The sequence below is a fragment of the Xenopus laevis genome, chromosome 5S (genome assembly GCF_017654675.1).
Source record: "Xenopus laevis strain J_2021 chromosome 5S, Xenopus_laevis_v10.1, whole genome shotgun sequence".
NCBI lineage: Eukaryota > Metazoa > Chordata > Amphibia > Anura > Pipidae > Xenopus > Xenopus laevis.
Window position 1 is genome coordinate 28,891,631 of NC_054380.1, and position 27,061 is coordinate 28,918,691.

Genomic DNA, 27,061 nt, shown 5'->3' on the forward strand with positions numbered 1-27,061 from the left:
ATGAATAAGTGATGTAAACAATATACTTGATGATATTATATGGAAGGGAATGAGTGCTTTATATTTGCATATGTCGGATCTAAAGTTTCTGAAGTGTGGATTGTACAAAGTTGCTAGAAAATTAGCACTATATATATATATATATATATATATATATATATATATATATATATATATATATATATATATATATATATATATATATATATATATATATATATATATATATATATATATATATATATATATATATATATATATATATTGTAACAAAAAAAAACGCACTCACAGGACTGAGGACGGCTAGAGTTGTAGCCGAAATGTCGGATCAATAAATCACAGCCTTTGCGGCTTTCTTTTGAAGTCCTGTGAGTGCGGTTTTTTTTGTTACAATATAATACTATTCGTTTACCAGCACCTGGGCAGTTATTTACAAGGAAGGTGTGCACCTCTTTGGACTATCTCTCTCTATATATATATATATCTATATATATATCTATATATATCTATATATATATCTATATATCTATATCTATATCTATATCTATATATATATATATATATATATATATATATATATATATATATATATATATATATAGATAGATAGATAGACAAATACAAGAGTCCTCTGCACTCAACCCATTATCAATATATTTAAGACAGAGACATTTTGTGCATACTGCTACTGAAAAATGCCTTACCCTTTAAACAAAACAGGGATTGTTTGTCCATGTATTGCAATATATTTAAGATGTCCAACTACGTCAAAGTCATCCCATATCTGGCCAATCCTTTGCTCAATTTTGATCTGATTCATTAAGAATTCTATTGCTTCATTATACATTTTACAAAGAGACTACGTTTTACCTGCAGCTTACTAGCTGCTTTCAAAGTAAAACTCCCAAACTTGGTTGCCCTTTTATGATAATAAAATAAAAGGGCAGCCAAGTTTGGGAGTTTTAAGTTGCTAGTAAGTTGCAGGTAAAATTTAGTCCCCCCCCCACACACACACATAGACTGTGTGATTTGTAGCTAAACATGTGGTACATTTCAAGGAGCCCATTTAAATGACTGGTAGCCTTGCACAATAGTGTTAAATATCTGTTCAGAGATCGACACATTAGCAATTTACGTGTTAAAATACGGATACATTTATGAATGCTAATTTGTGTCTTGTTTTTAACTTTTGTGTATCAGTTGATGAATTCTAGAAGTATGATGTTATTTAATGGTTATGTATTGAATATTATGCTGGTTAGATACATCATGGGGAATACTGCTGTTTTTCTGCCAGAGCGTATACTTAAGACATGTTCACTGTTGATTAGGCACTTTGAGAAAGGCCTGGGTTTGGGCAGAAACGTTAGTTTTTTTGCTTTACAATAAAGTGAGTTGTTTAATTTTAAGACCTGTGAGTATGGATCTTTCTAAAAGTATATATATATATATATATGTATATATATGTACATATATATATCTATTTGGAGACTACCGGCACTCACGAAAAATACAATGAACAAATGCCTGGGTGCAATCCTCAAATATGTGTATCTATGTAGTCCTTAGAAGGAGCACTCGCAGGTCTTAAGAGTGATAAAAAAAGTCTTTAATGTGGGCGCAAAAAAACGGACGTTTCGGCTGGAACACCAGCCTTTCTCAAAGTGAACCAACAATATAAATAACCAGTTAATATACAGGCTATGACAGGAGAGGGCGTGGCATGCAGAGAGTGTGTGACGTGTAACCATTTCACTGGGTGGTTAAATCACAAAATTCAATTCAACCAATCTTAAACCACTCATAAGGTGCTTAGTTCAACCATCAATACAAAACCACCAATCACAAATTTGTGAATATTATACAGATGTTAAAATGAAAACCCCAAGTGTCCAATATTCAAATTCAAAAGTATCTATGTTAGTGTACTCTGTAACCAATAATCATGTGTAAATATGAAGAAAATGTTATCGGATCAAAAGATTTACAATGTATCACCATTACCAGAAACCCAGTTAGTGTACCCACTTTGTTAACTATAATCCTATATATTAACTGGTTATTTGTATTGTTGGTTCACTTTGAGAAAGGCTGGTGTTCCAGCCGAAACTGATGGATAGAGAGAGAGAGAGATCGAGGTATATAAAATAAAGCATATATTAAAGCACAAAGCTTATATGAGGAAACTTGTAGGCCTGGCTTGGAGTATTTTTGTGCCATGCTTTGGAATGAACACACAAAAATTGCCCTTGATTATAGATAATTTCAGTTTCCAGTTATAAGGTATAGTACTAAAAATATTTTCTTTAGAATAATGGAAATTTAAGTCATGTAAAACAGATTTCGATAGCCCAGGATTCCAGTTTGTGATGCTACATAAATTATGTGGGACATAATATAACATTTCCATGACATTTAAATTATTCCAAAATAGGCTTAGCCATGCTATGAATTATATTTACTAGATGTTTTATCCATTTGTGTTTGAGTAAGCGCTGGTCAGCCAGGGGTTGATAAGCACATACAATACCACAAAAAAAAAAAAAAGGAACAGATGGTGCAAATCTGGTGTCAAGCCTGGCCGTTTTCTCCCTGGAGGACCTAAGTGAGCCTATCCAAGTCTTGCAATAGAGGCAGCACTTTGTCGCTTCTCAATCTGCCATGCTGTGTTCTTCAGGACAACAGACAATTGTGATTGAATCGATCGATGCTCTGACTTTCATGCACTCCTTTTTTTTTTTTTGGAACCGCTGTCCATTTACTCTTGCTTTTTGCTGAAGGCAAGTGTGGACTTGATCAGCATCTTTAAATCTCTCTTTGTGCTGGGGGGTTTATTACTTTTAATGACTGAATACCGATGGTACCAGCCATAAAAAAACGTTCTGTACACAAATTGCGAAATTGTTTAGCATGCACGACTGCATTTTAGCATTTACTGTAAAACATTAAGTCAAGTCCTTGATTATAAAAAGCAGCAGTTAATATCAGCAAATATTTATGGATAGATATCATACAGCACTGTAGAAAGAGGAAAATATAGAAGACAGTATATAATGACATCCTGCAACCAGAGACAATGTAGCCCTTATATATAGACTTTTACTTATGCAGATATGGGCTACACATAATACATAAATGAATATTAATTTGTTACTTTGACATTCATGATGCACAAAGCAATGACTTAAAAAAGCTGTCTGCCAAATTTCAGTTTCCACAAGGTTCCTTCAGGTAATAGGCCACATTAAAGTTCAGAGTCAGTCAGTAGAACTGGATTTATAAATCTGCAGTGTCAGATTATAATGCATCCCCAGTCTTTTAGTTGGTGACAAAAGGCAACAAGTTCCACATGTGCGGCAGAGCCAGAGTAAAGTACAGAGAGGACCATAGTCAATAGTTGTTTGTGGTGCACAGAGGTAGATTTGGTGGAATATTTCGCAATGGACATGCTATTGCTCATACATTGTGCCGGAAAGTAAAAAAAATATGGAAATTAGCTTTAATAATAGGTATGGCAAGCCAATGTAGGGACTGACACGAATCAAATGTAGAGTTAATGAAATATAGTCAGGCAACAGTGTTAGGGATTGGTGTCTGTGTGTGTGTGTATGTATGAGATGCGGCATATAGATTGTAAGCTCTGCTTGGGTAGGGACTGCATAATATGTTGGCATTATATAAATGAGCCTTGTATTTATCTACTAATGGAGCCTTTGAAGCACTTATTATGCAGTTGTGGTGTGCTACAGTGTACTTTGAACCTTGGATGTTGTCTGACCTATGGAAGGTGGTCTTTTCACTCTCTAGCACCCTACCTACCAAAGGTTTACCGACAGGTAGAGAGAACTTAGTTGAGTAACTTGATAAAGGTCTGGTCAAACCCAAAATGTTGCTCAAATAAATTATATTTTCACTGCATCGGAGTGCTGCTGAAATATGTTTTGGAGAACTTAATTGAGTGGCATTACATGAATGAAGAATGATGGTGTCTGAATACGTGGAACAAAAGAAAGTCATCATATATGATCCAAACCTGGCAGCCTTGGAATTCACTGGCTAAACTAACTGTCAATGAATCTTTTTTTACTAAAGTGATCTTTACAAACTACAGTTATGGGATGCTTTATCCAGAAACCCATTATCCAGAAAGCTCCGAATTACAGAATGGCCATCCCCCATGGACTCCCTTTTATCAGAAGAATTCAAATTTTATAAAAAGATTTCCTTTTTCTCTGTAGTAATAAAACAGTTCATTGTACTTGATCCAAACTAAGATATAATTACAGTAATCTTTATTATAAGCAAAACTAGCCTGTTGGGTTTATTAAATGTTATTACATGATTTTCTAGTAGACTTAAGGTATGAACACCAAATTACGGAAAGATCCGTTATCTGGAAATGTCCAGGTCCTGACCATTCTGGATAACTGATCCTATACCTGTATATGTTGTACTTTTATTGATTTAGTAAGTTAGCTACTTCACACTTGCTGTGTGTTACATGTAGTCCTGGCTATGTATCCTAGGCATTCGATGCCATGCATGCTGCTTTTCTTTCTGCTTTAAAACTATGTGAGATGTAGTATTTGGATATTGGGGCAAGGAAAGAATTGCTGCGCTTGCCAATATAACTGTGTTTTTCTATTCTCCATGTGCATTTAGCCAATGGAAATATACATTTATTTATGAAGCTTCGACTGCCTCATCTTGCAAATTTGGGTGCTCATTGATTTTCCCCAATACAGTATAACACTGTAACATAATAGTGCTGCATTTACACGGGGGCATATTTATCAAAATCCGAATTTATCGGAGTATTTTACTAAAAAAAGTCAAATCAAACTAAAATCCACAATTGGACCTTATTCATTATTGAAAAAGCAGAATTTAATCCGATCGGGAACAAACACGATAAAATCAAGAGAAAATCTGGTTTGTTTGAGTTTTTCCCCAAATCGCTCAGATTTTTTTCAGGTTTTTCCCCCGAAAGCCAGAATTTTTAGGATTTTTGCCTGAAAAGTCCAAAATAGTCGGGTTTTCAGGCTAATTCCAGCACAGACCACAGAAATGTCAAAATAAGATAGGGACCTCTCAAATGGACTTATATACAACCTCGGTAGGTCTGAGATGCCGGATTTTCGGGTTCGAACATTTGCCGTCTTCCGGGTATAATGAATCTCAAGTTTTTTTTCCACTAAAAATTCGGATTTTATATATATTTTGGCATTCAGACTTTAAAAAATAACCCCCTTAATCTCTCTTTTTAAAGCTTTGGGCACAGAGCTGTATCCATCTGACCAATGACGAGCATGTTAGAGGGGCTCCTAGATCCCTCTCTCTGCCCAAGCTTATATCAGCAGAGTCAGCGCTTGATCTATGGGACATGATGTCGTTTGTTCACCTCGAAAATTAGTGCATCCGTCTTAATTTTGTATTTGTTCTGTAGCATCTACTTTAGTAGATATAAGGTTACTACAGTCGAATTTACATTAGCAACCAAACACAGTGATTTGCACAAGAGACTGGAAGATAAATAGTAGAGTGCCAGTATAGATAGGCAATAAAAAATTGTATCCTCCCAGAGCAATTATTTTTTTGCTGCACAGGTCTTTGACCCCAATTTGGTAGCTGAAAATAAGAAGAATAGGATTGCAAATAATTTAAAAACAAAAGTAAAATTATGACCAATTGAAAAGCTGCTAATAGGACTTTCTATAGCACATTAAAAGTTAAATTACTCATGCTGGTGAGTAACATGGGAACAAAATAACAGTGGGAATAGACCCCAAAGAGTCTGCGTTTGTAAACTTTATAGGAAAGGAGTCATTGGGCTCTAGCCTTCATTTTCTCTCTTTTTTTTAAAATCTTTTTTGTTATATAATAATCTTTTTGTGTGTGTGTTTTTTTTAGGTGCCGTTTTTTGGTCCACTTTTCGATGGTGCAATTGTAACAGAGAAGCTCCTGCCTACACTTGTTTGTGCTACCTGTATCAATGCCAGCAGAGCTGTCAAGTCCCGTTTACCTCTCTACCAGAGCTTGTATCCTTTTTTCGTTGTGTAGTCTTTTAGCTAGGATTCCATCATCAGACAAAATGGATTCTAACTGGTAAGTTTTCTTTGTTGGGGGGGGGGGGTTATGTGTGTGTGTGTTATGGAAAGTCTAATGTACCTGCTACTTTAATTTCTCAACATGCTCTCCTTATCAGGAGGGATTGTTTTGTTTTTTGTTGTAACTGTTGAAAATACATTTGCAGTGCTAAAGTCTATTTTCCCTGTAGCAGTGAATGTTATTGGGTCAGCCTCAAAGCTTGCACCCTCAGGGCCCATATTCAAGAAGCTTTCTGAATAACTGCAGTATGTGTATAAGTATATTAATCAAAAGCAGCAATCACTCAAAAGTAAACGAGCAACATATCTGTGCTTGTATATCTGTCAAAATTTTTTTACATTAATGTTTCTGATATATGCGGGAATTTAATTCAAAACATTCAGTGATTTTGAAATCAAAGGATTAAAGGGCATGTTGTAACACTGTGCTGAACTTCTTGCTACCCCCCCTTAAGGCACAGATTCTTAACCTAGGGGTAAGGACTCAAAAAAGGGGTTCCCGTTCTGTTTTGAGTGGCTCCCAATGACCACCTTTAATAATACATAGTTTCTTTCTGCCAATATTAATTAAAATGATAATTGTAACAGCTTTGTTTTGGGTCCTTTGGGGAAAAAAGTTAAGATGCATTGCATTAAGGGGCCATTAGCACACCCATAGATTCTCTTTTGTGTAAAGGGACATTGTTGAACTGTCCTGGACTAGAATTATAAATTAGAATTCATAATTTGCCTCTTTTTAAAAAAACATTAATGTAGTGCAAAGGCTCTGTTCTTATGATATGTTATGTAGGTAGGTTTTTACTGCTCTCTGATTTCAAAAAGGGAAATGAATATATTATATGTATATTCGGTAGAATTAAAATATGAGTAGTTGAATATATACACACATTGTGTAGGGAGCTTGTCGCCTCTACATTTGGCAAACTTTTCTAAGAGAGTGCTTCTGTTCAGAAGTAGCAGATAATTAAAACAATAACTGTATGCTTAATTTGTAAAGCAAATGTATTTAGGAAGGGTAAATATGGTGCATTCTCTATAGATATATGGTCCTTCCCCTAAAGTGCAGCCTCACACATGGCCAACTTTATTATTTAGAACATAAATGTATACTTTATACTGTATAGTGGGCCAAGGATTAGGGATGCACCGAATGCACTATTCTGGATTCTGCCGAATCCTGAACCGAATCCAAATCCTAATTTGCATATGCCAATTAGGGGTGGGAAGGAGAAAACATTTTTTATTTCTTTGTTTTGTGACAAAAAGTCACGCAATTTCCCTCCCATACCTAATTTGCATTTGCAAATTAGGATTCGGATTTGGTTCGGCTAGGCAGAAGGATTCGGTCGAATCCTGCTGAAAAAGGCTGAATCCTGGCCGAATCCCGAACCGGATTCTAGGTTCGGTGCATCCCATTCCCTACTAAGGATATAATCTATTAGGGGATGGCCTCAAACTTTTATTTCAGTCTTTAGAGGCCAAAAGTAGCTTGAGAGCCATTGAAATCCTTTGGAATGTCATAACAAAGCTCAAGGAATCTTAATTACCATAGACTTTCTGATGTGTCAAAATCCCTTTAAAAGAAGCTAGAACCTGACAGGGCTATGGCAAGATGTCACTGACTGCATAGGTAGTTGAATGTGACCATAAATGGAACATAGTTGGCAAAAATGCTTAGGATTTTTTCCTATGCTGTGCAGAAATAGGGCATATGTCTGTGATAAGATTTGTAACCACTTGTTCTAAGCCCAATTTTCCAGGAACGGTTGGATATATATTGACCATTTAATTAGCATATAAATGTGGTAGGAAAACTTTCTTAGCTTTCTGGCTTTCATTAAATGCTGCATGGCTCTGGTTTAGATGTCATACTTCTCTTCATTTATCATTGATTTAGCGCAGTGAATGTGCAAATCAGGTTTGAAAACAAAGGCTGTGACCTTATTACTGAGCAATGTTCTTTCGCTTAAATCATTTCACTGCTTTCCATTGCCGACGTTTGTCTTTAGAAGGCTCTACAAAGGTGGACAGGCGAGTTTACCAGGTGATTGTGATGGCTTGTTTCTGGTTGCATGGGGGAAAGGGTGCCTCTGAATCTGATCTGTCTCCGTGAGGACAGTAGATGCTCAGCAGCTGTTTTCAAGTAAAGACAGCTGAAGTCACTTGTTGGAGCGTCTGCAAACTCTGGCTACAGCTGCACTTGTCAGAAGCTTTAGGGAAGTGTAATCAGCCGCAGAGATTAATTTGCATCTCAATTAGAAAAGAGTCAGGAGGAAGCACTGAAGTCTGTTGCTGGAAGGTTAGAGAAGAAATCTCTTCATGCACAAAAGGCCCCAATATTTAATTCTTCAGCTGAGTGGAAGACAATGTATGAGATTTTATTTCCATGGGGACTAGGGACCTACTGAGCCATTGAAAAATCTTAACAGTTTGCACCGTAATGATTTGATCACCACAAATTCTTCTCTCTTGATTCATTTGGGACAAATAAAACTTTCTGAAAGTTATTTTTTTATAGTGTCCATGTGTCTTCCAGGCCTGATTTTCTTAAAATGTTTAAATCTGATTTTATTATGTGAAATGTTTTCCCTGGATACTGCAATTGTAAGTATGCTTCTGGTTATGTTTTGACAATACAGGTATGGGATCTGTTATCCAGGAAACCGTTACCTAGAAAGCTCTGAATTACAGGATGGCAGTGTCGCATAGATTCCATTTTGATCAAATAATTCAGATTTTTTTAAACTGATTTCTTTTTCTCTGTAATAATAAGCGTATCTTGTACTTGATCCAAACTAAGATATAATTATTCCTTATTAGAGATAAAACAATCCTATTGGGTTTATTTAATATTTCAATTATTTTTTAAGTAGACTAAGGGGTTTATGTATGAAAATCCGACTTTATGATTTTTTAAATAAAAAGTCGACCAAACTAGAATCCACAATTTGACCTTGTCTAGTATTAAAAAAATAAAAAAGGTTGATTTAATCAGTTGGGTAAAAACTTGATTAAATCGAGCAAAAACCTGGATCGTACAATTTTTTCAGCCTTTCTCCGGAAAAGCCCAAATATTTCAGATTTTTGCCTGAAAAGCATTGAAAAGGTTGGACTTTTGTGTAAACTCCAGCGAGATACCACAGAAACTTGAAAATAGGATAGGGGCATAAGCCATACCTTATACACAACATCAGCAGGTCTGAGATGGTGGATTTTCAGATTGGGGCTTTTTGCTGCACCAGGCTTTAATTAATCACGAAAAAAAGTTTTAAAAAAAACCCGAAAAAATCCGAGTTTTGCCCCAAAAAGCCTGACGAGTTTAGTAAACAATGCCCTAAATGTGTGGAGAGCTAAATTATGGAAATATCCCTTATCCAGAAACCCCCAGGTCCCTAGCATTCTGGGTAATAGATCCCATACCTATATCAGAAGCAGAATTAAAATCAGGCAACAAGAAATATAGTTAAGAAATGTGTTTATATATGTGCACACCAGTCTTTGTGATTGCTGGAATCCAGACCAAGTGAAAGCCAAGCATCCAGCCCAAGTTCAAGTGTGAATGTGTGTGTGTCCATTGCTGTGAAGGAATGAGAAGTGCAACTGTTCAGAAGAGATATACAGTATACTACAGCAGAGCTTCTAAAACCTTTTTCTTAGGGGACCCAAATTAATTTAAAAATCAGCTTTGCCACCCAAAAATTTCTTTAGATGCAGTTGTGCAATTGCTGTAATGATTTTTTGTTTGTACGTCAAAATATATTTTATTCAGGGGTATCGTCTGAATGTATGTTATGGTTATGTTTGAATTCTGCGATGAAGAGTTTCCAGATGATTGTGTGTTTAGACTAATGCAAGGCAGTTAATGGCAGCTAAAAAATGCTGTCCGGAGTACAAAATAAGGTCTTGGCTTAAAGTGCAAACACTGTTTTTAATTTATTATGGTACAGGTATGTGATTCATTATACTGAAACCTGTTATCCAGAAAGCTCCAAATTACGTATGGGTCCTCTCCCATAGACTCCATTTTATCCAAATAATCCTAAAGTTGTAAACGATTTCCTTTTTCTTAGGGATGCCCGAATCCACTATTTGGGATTCGGCCAAATCCCCGAATCCATGGTGAAACATTCGGCAGAATCCTAATTTGCATATACAAATTAGGGGCAGGAAAGGAAAAAGTGGAAAAAATTCTTCTTCTGTGACGAAAAGTCATGTGATTTCCCTTCCTGCCCCTAATTTACATGTGCAAATTAGGATTCGGTTCAGACAGGCACAAGGATTCTGTCTAATCCGAATCCTGGATTTGGTGCATCCCTACTTTTTCTCTATAATAATAAAACAGTACCTCCTACTTGATCCCAACTAAAATATAATTAATCCTTTTTGGAAGTAAAAGCAGCCTATTTGGTTTATTTAATGTTTACATGATTTTCTAGTTAAGAGTTAAGGTATGAGGATAGCAATAACAGCAAAATATGTTATCTGGAAAAGCCAGGTCCCAAGCATTCTAGATAACAAGTCCCATACCTATATACGTTTTCGAACATAGTATTGTAAAGCATAAAATATGAGGCGTTAAAGGGGTTGTTCACCTTCAAACACCTAGATGTTTTCAGATTGTTCACCCCAAATAACGACTTTTACCGATTACTTTCTATTTTCTATGTGTGACCGGTTTCCTAATATTCAAGTGTAAAGTGTCACGTTTCACCAATGACTTCCCAAAAGGGTGGCGGGGTGAGCAGGCGCAGCGTCTATAAAAGCACTGCAACGGGTCCCGCTGGTATCGGGCTGGCCCGCACATCACTACTGAACTGTCAGACTCAAACACCAGAGACGGGGACATCCAATTTAAAACTTAGATTTTGAAAAAATGATAAAAAATAAATAATGGAAAGTATTTGAAAAAAGTCTTTTTTCTATTTCTGGGGAACAATCTGAAAACAAATGAACTGAAAAAAGTGTTTGGAAGGTGAACAATCCCTTCAAGATTTTTTTCACATAGGGTGTATGTAAATTTCATAAAGTAAGTATATGTTATTGTTTCTGTATTGTCATTCAGTCCTGAATGACAATAATGCTTTAATGAAAAATATTGCACAGACTCTGTTCAGAACATAACTCAAATAGAAGGCCATTTACTGTAAATTTCATCCCACCCAATATTGCATTTATTTTTACTTTTTACATGAAGCAGATTTATTTCCAGTTTCTACATATTCCCAGTTTTATGGTTGGTAGGATCTTAGCAGAGTGCATATGCTGAGGTTTGACTGACACTTAATGAAGGGTAAGCAGCGTTATTATAGTAATTATCTAATTTTGCGTGTAAACATAAAAGGTCACTGTGATACAAGGGCTTTTTTTCTGTGTTGGTAGCTGAAATATTCAACTATGCAGTGGTGTGTTTTATGCCTTGATATTGTTTTATGTTTTAACACAGTGCATAGCACGACTGTGATTCTAAGAGAATATAAATGTGTACTATAAATTACAGATGTTAGAGAATTCACATAAAATAAAACCAGGGATATCTTACCTAGAAACATAAAAACAACTGGAACGTTTCCTTCAACCCCATCTTGACCATTTGAGCTTAGAGACAAGTTATAGTACAGTGAGCCAGTGACTCGCATAGACTGTAAGAGGGTAAGCCAAAATCTCTACTATCTTCCCACTGCAAAATTATCTGCATTATTTCCATTGAAGTGATTAACTCTTATTAGATAAATCATGATTACAGCCATTTTTGACTGTGTTTGCCTTTAATGTTAAAACTGGCATTTTTATAGTCAAAGAGCAAAGACCCCATTTGAAATAAATCCCTCTATAGTATTTCACACTTGTGCTTATACATTGCCACTTTATACTTTTTAATGACTGAATAAAATCATGAAAAATAACTTTAATATCTCTAGTTAGCATTTTCAATGCGTCAAAACATTCTAAAAAACTCGTTGAAAAATTTTTTTTGCCATAGACAAAATTGACTTTTACGTGAACTCAACGGCTTTTAGATGCTGATGTTTTACATTTGAAATTTTCGCACTTAATAAATATCGTACTTTAGAGTTTTTGAAAGCATTATGCAAATTCAAAAGTTTTAGCATAAAAAAAGGGGAATCCCATCAAAAATTCAAACATTGATAACTCCTTTAATGTAAGTATAGTATATGGGGGTTATTTACTAAGCCCCGAATGCAAAAAATCATGAAAAGTTTGTGATTTTTTTATTTTTTTATTATATCGATCTTTTTTTTTAAAAAAAAAACAAAACCCTGATGCTGGAAAAGTCTGAATCTGAAATCCCGGCATCTCAGACCTGTCGAGGTTGCATATTAGTCAATGGGAGAAGTGCCAATGATTTTATTGATGTGAGCTGGGTCACGTGCCAAACCCCTAAGTTTTATGAGGTTTCGGGTGAAAACTCAGAAAAAAATCGTGAAAATCTGGTGAAACCTCCGGAAAAATCGTGAAAATCAGAGTTTTTTTTTACCACAAAGCTAATTTTCGGGAAAATGTAATAATATATAAGCATTAAAAATCCGATCGGCTTAGATTAGAGTTTGTAGCAGACAATATTGATATAAGTTCGGACCTTGATAAATAACCCCTGATATGTTTGTTTCGAGTATAAACTGTGTTTGTAATATAAATGCATATGGGTCGAGAGGCGTTATATCTATGAATAGATTTCGCAGTGTTTTAAAAAGGACATTTGAGTTATTATGTAGCATGGACTAAAATATGGCATATTTGGTATTAAATCGTATACAGCCGTTAATATTAAATGTTCATTAATGGAGAACCTCTTTTGACCTCACTAGTAAAGAGGAACCTTTTGATGTTGGTTTTCTGAAAAGCTTTATTTTTTTTCCCCCTATGCTCCTGCCATTTCTCATTTGTAATAGTGACTGAAGTGTTATTTGGAAGCGATTATGATACCCTTGAAGGGAGCCTGACACTGCAGTGGCAATTTATTTGCCGTGGCACCTGACAGCTCTCTCCTGTGACGTGATCATCTCTGATTGACAGGTTTGTCGCCGCTCGGCCTTTGTTACCTCGTTCAGATGGAAGCACAAGATTTAACTTGCCATCTCGAACCATTTCTGTCACTTATTGTAAGCGGTTATCTCCAGACAGGCTGGAGTTTTGAGGCCGAAGCACTTGCCCGAGTAACACCAATCTCTGTTGTGTCCTGATGAACACCACGGTAACTATAATAGGTGGGATGAAGAAGCCTTGACCTTCATTTTGAAGTGCAGTTTCCCCGCTGCTGCAGATCGATCGTTAAGCTGTCTGCCTCTGCTGCTTACCTTCCGCTCTCACAGTGAGAACCTTCTGCAGGCATCAATTGGTGGCACTAATCTGTCCTAGCCTGTAATAGCTCATGCGAGGCAAAGCTTTTAGGTGGCATTACATGGGATTGTGGAAAAAGTACTTTTGCTCTTGCCTGTAGCGCACTTTACGAACTTGCACAGAAATTTGCTAAATTCCGTTTCTTGCACGTAGCATCTTAACAGCCCTGTCTTGATTCTTGTTCGTGCTCTCTGATTGCTCTTTTGTTTAGATCTGGCACGTTTGTCCAGAATGGTTGAAAGATATATTAACTCACAGATCCATGTCATCTGCAGGTATATGTGTGTTTATTTACTTAATTTAATAAAGACATTCTTTTTAAAAATTCCTCTTAACCATCCATGTACTGCTTTTGTTGTTGATAGCAGAGCAACACCTGGTTCCATGGCAATCATCTACATATGAACATGCAAACAGATGGGTGTGTGGCTGGTCACCTACTAAACATTCATATAATCATATAAAGGACCTAGAGGAGCACTCCCTTTACTTACCTCGGTACTGGTGAGAATATTAGATAATGTAACATAGCACTACACTCACAGCAAACTTGTGAAAAATTAAAAATTAAGTATTTGTTTTAAAAAGCCCATAGTTTTGACCACTAGCCGTGTTCTTTCTCAAGGACAGCATTACATATATATATAGATATATAGATAGAGATAGATAGACTTTCTTGAGAAAGGCTACAGTGCTAGTTGAAACGTTAGTTCTTATTTTTGACTAATAAACACCGTTATTTCTTTGTAAGACCTATGAGTGCGAGCCTCCTTCTAGTATATACTTATCTTTTTGGGCTTTATTTGCACCCAGGCAACTGGTAGTTTTTCTAATTGTGTTTCTCATTGTACCATATTAAATAAAGTCCATCCTCAACTTCGTGTCCAGAACACTTGCACTTGGCAAATCCAGATGGTAGCAATTTTTACAGGTAGAATGGTAGTTAAGCAGCATCTCTGGGGCAGCAAAAAAATCAGCACTCTATTTTTGACAATTATTATAAGACATGCATAAATGGTGCAATTTTTTTTAAAATCTAGTGAATGGAAATGTTAGTACACTTTATTTTTTTTACATACATTTTCTTTACTAAGAGAATATGGGTGAAAATGCATCTGTTGGCATAAATTCAGGGGCGTAACTATAGAGGAAGCAGACCCTGTGGCTGCAGGGGGGCCTAGGAGGCATAGGGTGCCCCATGAGGCCCAAATAATGAGCAATTTCAACATTTATTGGAAAACAAGGGCAATCTCTGGATATGTTGGCAGCTCTAAAATTAATTTGCAGTGGGGCCCAGTAACATCAAGTTACGCCACTACATAAATTGTGTATATTTTACACTGCTGTTACATTTATTTCATTATAATATTATATTATACTTAACCTGAATGCAATTTCTAATTGCCTAGTTGAGGCAAGTGTAAGAATTAACCTGTAGGCTTTCCAAGCACTAGTACCATGACAAGGAACCTAAATAATTTGTTTTATTTATATGTGATTTTATATTCCATCTAACTATTTGCACAGCCACTGGTTAATCTCACACATTGTTTTGAAACCTCTTTGATCAATCTGCTAGAAATGAACACATTTTAATAGATCCGCTGCATGCTCTCATCTCCGTATATATTTAAGGACATGAATACATTTTTGCTTCAAAAGTATGAAGTGATCTTCCTGGCCGTGAAGGGGTTAACAAAGCAGTCGGCATCTCAAAGACTCTCCTCTTCATTTTCTTTCCACTTATATGTGTTGGATTAAGGCACGAGACAGCCACCCCTCAGTAGGGCATAATACACGTATCACTGAGCATTTTCATGAGCCATAGCTTTTAGGAATATTAAACAGGTCACATTATTCGCATTTCAGCTGTAATTTTCATTGTACAGACACAAAGAACATAAATAATTCTGTTTGCAATATTTGTCCATTGTTTAGAATTTCAATTGTTGTTCTCAAAGTTCACTAGTTCCAGTTTTAGTACAATTTAATACAGTTAAACCCCCCCATGTTACATTTTTTGGGAGGGGGGGTAGAAAAATATGTTAAATGCAGGAAAATGTGAAATCGGTGATATATATCTAACATAAGTAATTGAAAAAAATATATAGTCACAGTGAAATATATTTTCACCACAAAAAAATTAGAAAAAATTAAAATCAGGGGATGAAAAATTGAGGTTTCACAATTGATCAATATGATTTTGATGGTGAAAAGAATTAATTTTCTAATTCATTTAAACCCCAGTTATATTTTATGGATACCTTTACTTCACAGTGATGTAAGCATTGTGCATATATACATTTTAGTAGCAGAGCACAGTTGAGAATGGTTCAGCCGTCTGTATATTGTAGTGTGTCTTATTAACATTCAGGTTCTGTATTGCCCCTGCTTCTTGCTAGCTTACCAGCTGTTCCTGCTGCTAGTTACAATGTCTGGTGTGTTCAGATCACTGGGTTCCTGCACTCACCACTGAGAAGAGACAGCCTTTCCATTGGGGATACCCACGTGTCTGCCTGTCAGCAAAGGCACCGAATAAAGTAATAGGGCCTCGCATGGCATATGGTGTCTGGATTCATACAAGATGCAAAACTATTCTGCCTCTAATGCACAATGACTCATAGCATTGCTAATTTTTCCAAACAAAAGCCTGCTTCCACACCCACACTTTTAACCCTCGGGGCTGTGAAGACTTAAAAATCTTTAGGCATGGTTAAACAAAAAACATTTTTAAAAGCTCTCAATGTGAAATATAACATGACATTTAAATTCCATTTGATTTTGGTTATTATGCCTATATTTTAATTTGTACATTAATTCATTCTAATGTTGGAGCCATATCATCTTCCAAACCCATACTACATATACATAGAAAACAGCAGAGAAGGTCCACAAAATAGGACCTCCACAAGTTATTAGCCCCTTGGCCATCTCTTAATGGCACTACTTAAAGGAGAAGGAAAGCTCCAAGACAGTTTATTGCCAACAGATTAGCCACAATAGTGCAAGCTAGAACACTATATTTATTGTGCAGAATGCTTTACCATACCTGCGTAAACGGCTCTAGACACTGTCTCTGTTTGTTTAGGATAGAAGCTGCCATATAAGATTGGTGTGACATCACTTCCTGCCTGAGTCTCTCCCTGCTCACTTACAGCTCTGAGCTCAGATTACAGCAGGGATGGGGAGTGAGGAGCAAACTGAGCATGCTCAAGCCCTGCCCTGGAGGTTTATGCTGAAAACATTAAGTCTGATACAGAAGCCCATGTGTACACAATAAAAGGAAATAAATGTGATGTTTCTTTTGACAGAGGACTCAGAGTAACATTACTTTGAGGATTTACTGGTGTATTTATATAGACCTTTCTGATAAAGCTTACTTAATTTTAGCCTTTCCTTTTCCTTTAAGAATTTGAATGACATAATTATTTTGGCCCTTGGTTATATTCTGGCCCTTGAACTTGATGTATAGTGGATATATGACCAAATACACCAGAAAGTACTGATGCAGAACTTAATAGAGTGCAAAATGATTTGTCACATGACACGATAATAAGAACAAATAATGTACCTGCTACTTAAACAATAAGAATACAGGTGTGGGAATCCGTTATCTAGAAAACTGTTACCCAGAAAGTTCCGAATTACGAGAAGGCCATCTCCCATGAACTTAATTTCAATACAATTTAAATTTTTAAAAATAGTTTCCTTTTTCTCTGTAATAATACAACAGTACCTTGTACTTGATGCCAACTAAAGGTTGGCCATACATGGGCCGATAAAAGCTGCTAACAGAGCGAGTCGGCAGCTTATTGGCCCATGTATGGGGCCCTCCGACGGGCTTTTCCAATCGATATCTGGCCGACAGTCAAGTTAAGTTGAGGTGGCCATACACCTGTAGATGCACAGATAATATTGTACAAAACAAATTTCCGTACAATATTCAGTGCGTGTATGGTGGGAAAAGAGCCAATCGATATCGGCAGAAGACTTGGAAATTGGTCGGCTCATCGATCAGGCTGGACAGAAAATTTTGACCGGGGTCCTTTGAAGGCACCCAAAAATCGGCAATTGTTAGTGCTGAATCATCAGATACAGGTAGTATTCTATGTATTCTAACTTGGTTACTCTAAAATGCATTACATATTCTGTACTTCACTTACCACATTTTAAGATGGCATTGCAACCATTCATCTTATTCTCTGGAATTATCTCTGCATCTTTAGATAATTATTAAGCCTGAATTTCCACGGTCTCCTTCTTATAATAAAATAATGCTTATTTAATAAGCAGAGATGCAACTGAAGAATTGTGACAAATGACCTTTTAGGGTTTTAGAATTTTTTTTGCCTTTTTTCATTTTAAGTGATTATACAAATTTTAAGACCAGACTTTTCCTCTCTTCACAATGCAACATGAACAAAGCCTGACTGACAAAGAAATAAGGTTAAGAGCCTTTTAGTTCACAAAGAGCAGAGGTCTAATTAATGCTGCAGGGGAAAAACATCATACGTTTTTTAGTTTGAAATAGTCTTTTAGTCTTATTAACTCCATTTTCCAGATAGCTTAAGGAAAAAAATCTCTAAGTACCTGGCATTCTTTATCTTTTTATTTCAACTCAGATGAAAAAGAGCCCTTAGTGTCTCATTTTCAATAAGGTATTTTATTAGTGACAAAAAGATTTCTGTTCCGTTAATTTCTTTAGCCACTTGTGTCCAGACTGCATCTTTTTAGTTTTACTATATCCCTGTTACAGACAGGCACTAAGATTTCAATTTTGAAAAGACTGTCCTTATGTAATATGGCAAAGAGTTTAAAGAGACATCTTAATTAAGTTTAGAAAGAAAAACATAATGTTAAATTATTGAAGTGTGGATTTTGCCAGAATATTAAATGGACTTTCTCTAAAACAGTATTAATTGTACGCATGTGAAAGAATAGGCTTGTTAATCTTTGTTAATATTATCTACGTACTTTTCTGTTACACCACATTTCCCCCTTTTTCTGTACCACTTTTTGCCTGAATCACTTTTCAGCTTTACTGCCTACATCCAGCTCTCTACTGTTCCCTTATCTTTTGTTCCAAATGTCATGCTCTTTACTATACCACCTGATGCCAAAAGCATTATTCTTCCTCTATATCCTCTGGCTTGTTTGCTTTTTCTTTGGCCTACTTGTCTCCTATTGCTTCTCCATTTATTATTTCTTTTCTACTTTGAATTTGCTGTCAGTGTTTTGAACACACCCTATTCTTTCCCCATACTGTATTCCTTGCCTCTGCAACAGGACTGTCCAACTGGAGGCCCATAGGCCAGTGTAGCTCTACAAGTGATATTTATGGTCCCAGTCTTCTCAGTGGGTTTATAGACCTTGTTATATGATAATATCATTTTAACATAATCCAGCCCTCAAATGTGGTATGGCAAACAATTCTGCCCACTAAATAAAAAATGTTCTTGTTCATATGACCAAAAGTCACGTTATTTTAAAGTATCTGCCAGGATTCGGTTCTGTCAGGAGCTTGAATTTAGCTGAATCCCGCTTTTTACAAAAGGCTCGGATTTGGTCCATCCCTATAATGAATACACATTAGGAGAGAGGGATTTTCTGTTTTGGTCTGGTGTCATGAATAGGTGTTTTTTTTTTTTTTTAGAAATATTCTGTAGGAAAAATTGGCATGATTATAATTGGATATCTGAAGTATCTTGTACTTGACCAAGTATATATTTAATTAATCCTTATTGGAAGCAAAACCAGCCTGTTGGGTTTACTTAGGGGCCGATTCACTAAGCTCGAGTGAAGGATTCGAATGAAAAAAATTCGAATTTCGAAGTATTTTTTTGGTACTTCGACCATCGAATTGGTTAAATTCGTTCGAATACGAACGAAATCTAACGAATCGAACGAAAAATCGTTCGACTATTCGACCATTCGATAGTCGAAGTACTTTCCCTTTAAAAAAAACTTCGACCCCCTACTTCGGCAGGTAAAACCTACCGAAGTCAATGTTAGCCTATGGGGAAGGTCCCCATAGGTTTGCTAACCTTTTTTTGATCGAAGGATTTTCCTTCGATCGTTGGATTAAAATCCTTCGAATCGTTCGATTCGAAGGATATAATCGTTCGATCGAACGAAAAATCCTTCGATCGATCGAACGAACGTTTAGCGCTAAATCCTTCGACTTCGATATTCGAAGTCGAAGGATTTCAATTCGAGGGTCGAATTTCGAAGTTTACATGATTTTCTAGTAAACTTAAAGGAAAAACAAACCCTTAATAAAAAAAACCCTACCCTACATAGACCCCCCCAGCATAGCTGCGCCATCTTCTTCTCTTTAGTAATCTTTGGAATGAGGCCGGCGATGCGGCGCATACGCAGTTGGAACGATTTTCTGCTTCGCGACAACTGCGCATGCTCCGAAACTCACGAAAATTGTCGAACCGCCGGTCTCATTCCGAAGATTACCAAAGCGGCTGAATATGTCGCCCGTGAACTCCGCTGGACAGAATCTCCACGGAGGGGTAAGTAAAGAGTTAGGGGCATTTGTCGGGGGGGGGCAACTATGCTTTGTAGGGTTGGGGTAGGGTTTTTTTTATTAAGGGTTTGTTTCTCCTTTAAGGTATGAAGATCCAATTTACAGAAAGATCCCATATCTGGAAAGCCCAAGGTCCAGATAACTGGTCCTGTGTCTGTATCAGGTACCAATATCTGGCTGATTTGGTCAAATTTGTACCAGAAAGAGAGCCGGGAGTTCCCATACATTGGCAGGTTAGGGGCATAATTGATAAATTAAATGAGCCTGTGTATGTCAAGCTTTACACTGCTATACTAACACATAGAAACATGTAAGCAAAATGTTTCCCAATTGTATCGTAAATGGCACACATAATGTTTTGTTCATTATAATGTTTTCTTCTTGTCCAGTGTCCCATACTTACCATGGAAAAATTTGGCAAACAGTCAGAAGAAGTTGCCCTTATGTTAGGAAAACATTCACCCAAGCATACCGGGTGGCCTGTAAGTGTAGGCCGAAAGAACATCTTCCCTCTTTCTTAATCATATGCAGAATTTCTTTACCAATAGCCCAGATTCCATTATGTGGTTACTCTGATATTTTATGACTTGTTACCTAATAAGTCACCTCATCTTACATTCTTCCTCTGATTATGATTGATGTTCAACCGCTTATTTTATTGAACCTCATTACAGTCTGCAAACCAACATGCCATCTTACAGTAATTAGAGCTCGGATAGCCATTCCATCTGTTCTTGAAGTATTGTTTAATTAATGAACTTTTCAGCATGTTCTTTTTTGCCTTGTAAAAAAGCTCTTAGTATTCTCAAGATGTTAAATAGGATTTGCATTCCAGCTTTTTGCTCATTGATTTAAAGAAAAAAAATGTTGCCTTGATGTTAATTATGGAATCCCAAAACTCACACTTTCAGATTATTACATGAAAGAATTGCAAAAGGATTAGATTTTCATTATTCCAAAGGCTAATTAGAGTTTTGAAAAAAAGTCTTTCAATCTGATTTTTCTACCCTAAAATAGTTTCTTCTTAATACACTTTGTTATACTGTTCGCTGTTATTGTTTAAAAAAAGACAACCAACAGAAGAGATGAGAATATAAAGACTGAATACAGCATTTGTTTTAGACCCATATTGCTATTTGGCATTTGTTTATTTTTATCATCTATATCACTCAAGCATTTCTGTGCAACGTTTAGTTGACATACAGCTTCACCCTTTATTCCAAGCAATTGCCATAAAAAATAATTACCAAGCTCTTTGTTACCTGCCTGTGGGACTTGTAAAAGCCATGGTGACAAAACAACACAGGGGGTCATTATGGGGCAGATTTATTAATGGTTGAATATTCCAAATTTTTTTTTTTTGGTGTCCAAAATTCAACATTTGAATTTTAATCCCCCAATTTAAATGTAAATTCGTATGTGAGAGTTATCACACCTCGACCATGTAAACAGGTCCATTAAACCATTTGAATATCTTAATTGCCTTCCTGACATTTAAGGGGTTTTTTTCGGAGGGAATACTCGATTTGAATTTGATTCGAATTTTCCGGTCAGAACTATTCGGTCAAATATTAGACATTCAAATGTTTTCTTAAATAACCTACCATTCGAGTTGTGAGTATATTCGAATTTATCAGAGTAAAAGAAATTCAACCCACAAGTGTGAGGTTGCCTTTAAATGTTGCATCTATTCATTCAGCACCTGCAAATACATATATTATAATATATAACTGTTGTGTTGTGTGGGCCCTGCTGCCTAAATCCAGCTTCAGTGGCTGCCCCTAGTGCAGTTATCCCCAACCAGTAGCTCATAAGCAACATGTTGCTCTCCAACCCCTTGGATGCTGCTCCCAGTGGCCTCAAATCAGGAGCTTATTTTTGAATTCCAGGCTTGGAGGCAAGTTTTGGTTGTATAAAAACCAGGTGCACTGCCAAACATAGTCTCGATGTTGGTTGACATCTACATAGGGCTACCAAATGGCCAATCACAGCACTTATTTGGCACCCAAGAAGATTTTTCTTGCTTGTGTTGCTCCCCAACTCCTTTTTCTTCTGAATGTTCCTCACGGGTTCAAAAGGTTGAGGATCCCTGCCCTAGTGTTACACGTCGGTTTATGTTACATATAGTAGTTCCAATGAAACAAGCATATAGTGTGTACTAGTGCAGGGTATCAGTGCTCAAACACATCACAACAGCAGATTCAAAGTTTCATTTGCAACTGGATGAAACAAAAGCAATTGTCTACTGTAGCTATTGACTTATTGGATGATATTATTAACGTATTTGGCTAAATAAAATGAATGTTGTATCTTGATTATAATTTAGTGCTGTGGCACTGTGCTATAGGACATAATGTACAATTCTAAATTATAAGATCTGAATTAGTCTGAAAGCTTTTACCAAGCTTATTATCTCCTATAAAATATGGAAGCCTCTGTAATATGAATAAAATAGAGCTAGGTTCAAATAAATATTTATAGAAGCTAATGTAGTAGGAGATAAAGCAGTCTCCACATTGAGAAAAATATATGGAGCCTTAAAGGGATACTGTCATGGGAAAAACATTTTTTTTCAAAACGAATCAGTTAATAGTGCTGCTCCAGCAGAATTCTGCACTGAAATCCATTTCTCAAAAGAGCAAACAGATTTTTTTATATTCAATTTTGAAATCTGACATGGGGCTAGACATTTTGTCAATTTCCCAGCTGCCCCTGGTCATGTGACTTGTGCCTGCACTTCAGGAGAGAAATACTTTCTGGCAGGCTGCTGTTTCTCCTTCTCAATGTAACTGAATGTGTCTCAGTGGGACATGGGTTTTTACTATTGAGTGCTGTTCTTAGATCTACCAGGCAGCTGTTATCTTGTGTTAGGGAGCTGCTATCTCGTTACCTTCCCACTGTTCTTTTGTTTGGCTGCTGGGGGAAAAAAGGGAGGGGTGATATCACTCCAACTTGCAGTACAGCAGTAAAGAGTGATTGAAGTTTATCAGAGCACAAGTCACATGACTTGGGGCAGCTGGGAAATTGTCAAAATGTCTAGCCCCATGTCAGATTTCAAAATTGAATATAAAAAAATCTGTTTGCTCTTTTGAGAAATGGATTTCAGTGCAGAATTCTGCTGGAGCAGCACTATTAACTGATTCATTTTGAAAAAAAAAATTTTTCCCATGACAGTATCCCTTTAAGTTTTCAGTGACGTTAATCCCTTTGATTTGTAATTGGCCACTTAGGTGGGCATTTATATTGGCCACTGTCTCTCGCTGAACAATATTGGAGATCACCAGAAAACCGAAAAAAGAAAGGTCAGGCTTTGCTCAAGCTTCCCCTCTAAACCAGCAGGCCTTATCTTTACATTCTACAATAAAAAATATATAAAATACAAGCAGATTTAAATCAAATTTATAGTTGGTGAAATACAAACTTTCAAGGCAGCTGTGAATCGGACAGGTATTGGTTCTTGTTATCCAGTATGCACGGGACCTGGGGTTTTCCGGATAATGCATCTTAATTTGGATCTTCATATCTTAAGTCTATTAGAAAATCATGTAAACATTGAAACAAACCCAATAGGCTAGTTCTGCTTCCAATAAGGATTAATTATATATTAGTTTGGATGTAATACAAGGTACTGTTTTATTACTACAGAGAAAAAGGAAATAATTTAAAAAAAAGTATTATTTGGATAAAATGGAGTTTTTAGAAGACAGCCTTTCCATAATTCGGAGTTTTATGAGTTTCCGGATAATTGATCCCATAAATGTAGTGTCTAAAATTTTCCATCCCTAGATAAGGGCAACAGTATCCTATAAAGCAGAGGCATCCAGACTTACTGGAAAACAAAAGGGACCTTAACCCTTATATGTTCTGTGGCCCCCATCCAATAACAAGTTTACAAGCAAATTGCTACTGTTTTGGCAGTCATTCTCCAATAATTCAGTAGTTTCAGTCGAGTCAAAGTGCAATCCTAGTAATTGTCAAGTCCTTAAAAAAAAAAGAGGTATAGCATAATAATTTGTGGTACACATCTAGTATACAGCCCCACTGACTCTATGCAAATGTTCCTTCTCCTTTAATACTACCCATGGATAATGCATGATCTGTCAGTGTACGCTCATTATTCCAAGTTGCATTTTTGCTTAGCTGAATACTATTCTTTGACTAAACGTAAAGCTGTGCATTGCCAGTTGAGCTAGCCATCTGTTGCATTGCCCTATGATTGTTAAATACTTAAACTCGTCAAATGCAGCCGTACCAGGCTTTGTATAAAGGTAGCAAATATGTTCCTTGTGACAAATATTCTCATTTGTGTGAAAAATGGAATTTAGCCTGCCCATAATTAAAGAGAGTGTCATGCAAATGTTTTCCTTTGCACGGAGCATCCTTTGATGTGTTAATGGCGGTGGCGCATCTTTTCATTTGCAAGTGCCGGTCATTGTTTTGTGCCGCAGAAGGGTCATCTTCAGACTTGCACATTCTGATAAATCTGCAATAAAGCTTTCTTGAAGACACAATATTATTATTGATGGGTAATAGGAAGAGCAGTTACAGCATTTGTCATTACTACCGTTCTATTTGGTGGCAGAATTGCTGTTGGAATATTTTTGCATGATCATTTTGGGGTTTTTTTGTGCGTCTGTGGGAAATTGCGCAGGTGTTAAATTATAGCAAATTAAAATAAATGTTCTTTTTCCATTAAAATATGTGTGAAAACTGTTTTGAGTTATAGGGATTGTTTACCTTCAAACACGTTTTTTAGTTCAGTTGGTTTTAGATGGCAAGCAATTGAAAAAAGTATTTGTTTATGAAGAACTATCTGAACTGAAAAAGTGCTTGGAAGCTGAACAACCCCTTTAATGAATGTGTAGATGTTCCGCCTAGTGTTTATGCACACAAAAAAAACCCTTTTAGTTCCTGGTGCTGTAATGCTGCCTTTTGTTTAGGCACTGGGCAGTAGGAACAAAAGGACGCACCAAATTGAGGATTCCGTTTGGGATTCACCCAAATGCCTGCACCAGTTTGGTCGGAACATTGGTTTGCTTCATAGGGACTGCTATAAATAATATAAACTGAATTCTGTTAACAAATGATTAATATATTTTTATCTAAAATTTGAATAAGCAAATAAGGCTTTACATTGGCATGCAATGGGCCAAATCTTTTGTAAGTTGAATGATGACTTATGGGTTAAATACACCCCTAAGATATTCTGCTGTTTATTTTTGCCCTGGAATGTGGTAAGTTAAATAAGGCAACTAATAGCCAGTTGTGAGGTTATATTTATTTTGAGGTGGTGTTGATTGTTATTTTTGCAACTTTGCGACAGACCAGAATGTGGAAATGTATTTATGCACCAATGAATGCTAGACCTGTATCGGGTATCATCTTGGTGGATTAATTAGTCATTGTTTTATGTCATAGACCTGCATTCGAGATGAACGTGATAACCTACTCTTTGATGATCTTTTTCCTTCTTCATGCTGGATCACATGTGCAGTAGAGAGTAAAGTCAAGCAAAAAGCCATTGCTTTTCCTCTGCTGCACATGTGCTGGCCTGTGACCATAAGAATAAAGAAGACGACTGCTGGTACTTGCACAGAAGCACCATGTGCCGGTGTCGTTTTTTGCTAACTTGAAAACAGGCCTCGGGTATCCGGTAAGTGATTATATTCCCTGGGTAGTGCCTAACATTAGGTGATATAAGTGATCCTTCTCTTCTCAGATGGAGCATCAGTGGAGTGTCAGTACTATATTTATTGACTTTCTGATAATTAATGGAAAAATAAAGGTACTTACAAAATAGGAAGTGAACTTAAACTATGGGATCCAATGAAATCTGTTTACCCAAGAGGAAAGAAGAATTAATGTAGGTGTGTCAGATGGAAATTTGATTTGGACCAGGGTGGACTCATCATGGTTGCATTGTTTAGGGGAAAGGGGTATTCTAGCTTGTGATTATAGTAATTTGCTAATAAAAATGTTACTTTAAAAAGAAACTAGATCACAATAAAAAAACATTGTGGTATTTGTTTATGGTAGTTTGGTTGAGGATGCTACTCCCACTTATTCTCCAGCTGTAATTTCCATCATAAATCACATATATAGTATCTTGCATTTCAGTTTTTGAGAAAACAGAAAGATATGAAAGTGCCATTTATGAGGATTTGTAGCTGACCAAACTCTCAATAAGGTCATTCAACACCTATTGTGCTTCCATGAAAGCTGAGAAAGAGCTTGTGACCACTGAGCCAGAAATACCTTAGTAGTAGCTTGGGGAAATAAAACAAATTATATTCAACTCATAATATTTTTATTAAGCAAATCCATAGGGAAATTTAAAAAACAAAATTAGATATGGTGGCCCTTTAATTTATTAATGGTCATTTATAAAAACCAAACTTTTGTCATTTCCATTAGTTCCATTAGGTTTTAGCCTTTCCACTTGGCTGAACTAAGCTGTCACTCACTACATCTGGGTATTACATCTGTTTGATTGCTTTAGATTTCTGTTAAATGTATAACAAGGTGTGCAAATCAGGCATATATGTATCAAAGGTCTTGGAAATTATTTAAAGGATTGTTTTGCCACCAATATGGATCAATTCAACTTTTTATTACAGAGAAAAAATATATCATCTTTAAAAATTAGATTCATTTGATTAAAATGCACTCTATGGCAGATGGCCTTTCTGTATTTAGGAGCTTTCTGGATAATGGGTGTATAACGACCAATATTGGGGTACCACACACCCAAAGTATCATACCTAGAATGATATCTCCTGTTAGACTGCTAGGACCCAAGTAAAACTTTATAAGTGTGCTCTACACTAGATCTACACCCTTCTGCTACTGTCTTGGCTTCATATGTTTATATAATTCTGCATAAAAATGTGTCTGTGGTTATAAAGAGTATGGACACATTAGCTTTATTATATAGTTAAACCACTCATAATGTAGCAGAAGCAGCTTATTAACAAATCTGGAAGAGAACTGACCTGTCCTACATTGTTTTAAGTCATAAGCAGATCATGAATGTATGTAAATTTTTATTTGTATAGCGCTC

General features: G+C 36.3%; 1 protein-coding gene across 3 annotated transcripts in view; it reads left to right on the top strand.

Annotated features, from left to right (window-relative positions):
* Window positions 1–27,061, top strand: part of ralgapa2.S (Ral GTPase activating protein, alpha subunit 2 (catalytic) S homeolog) — a 175,723-nt gene that overhangs the window by 103,440 nt on the left and 45,222 nt on the right. For all 3 annotated transcript variants that reach the window (XM_041564347.1, XM_041564348.1, XM_018265099.2), the window contains one exon: window positions 5,911–6,038. In XM_041564347.1, the coding sequence (XP_041420281.1) occupies window positions 5,911–6,038 (128 nt within the window). The remainder of the gene's footprint in view (window positions 1–5,910; window positions 6,039–27,061) is intronic.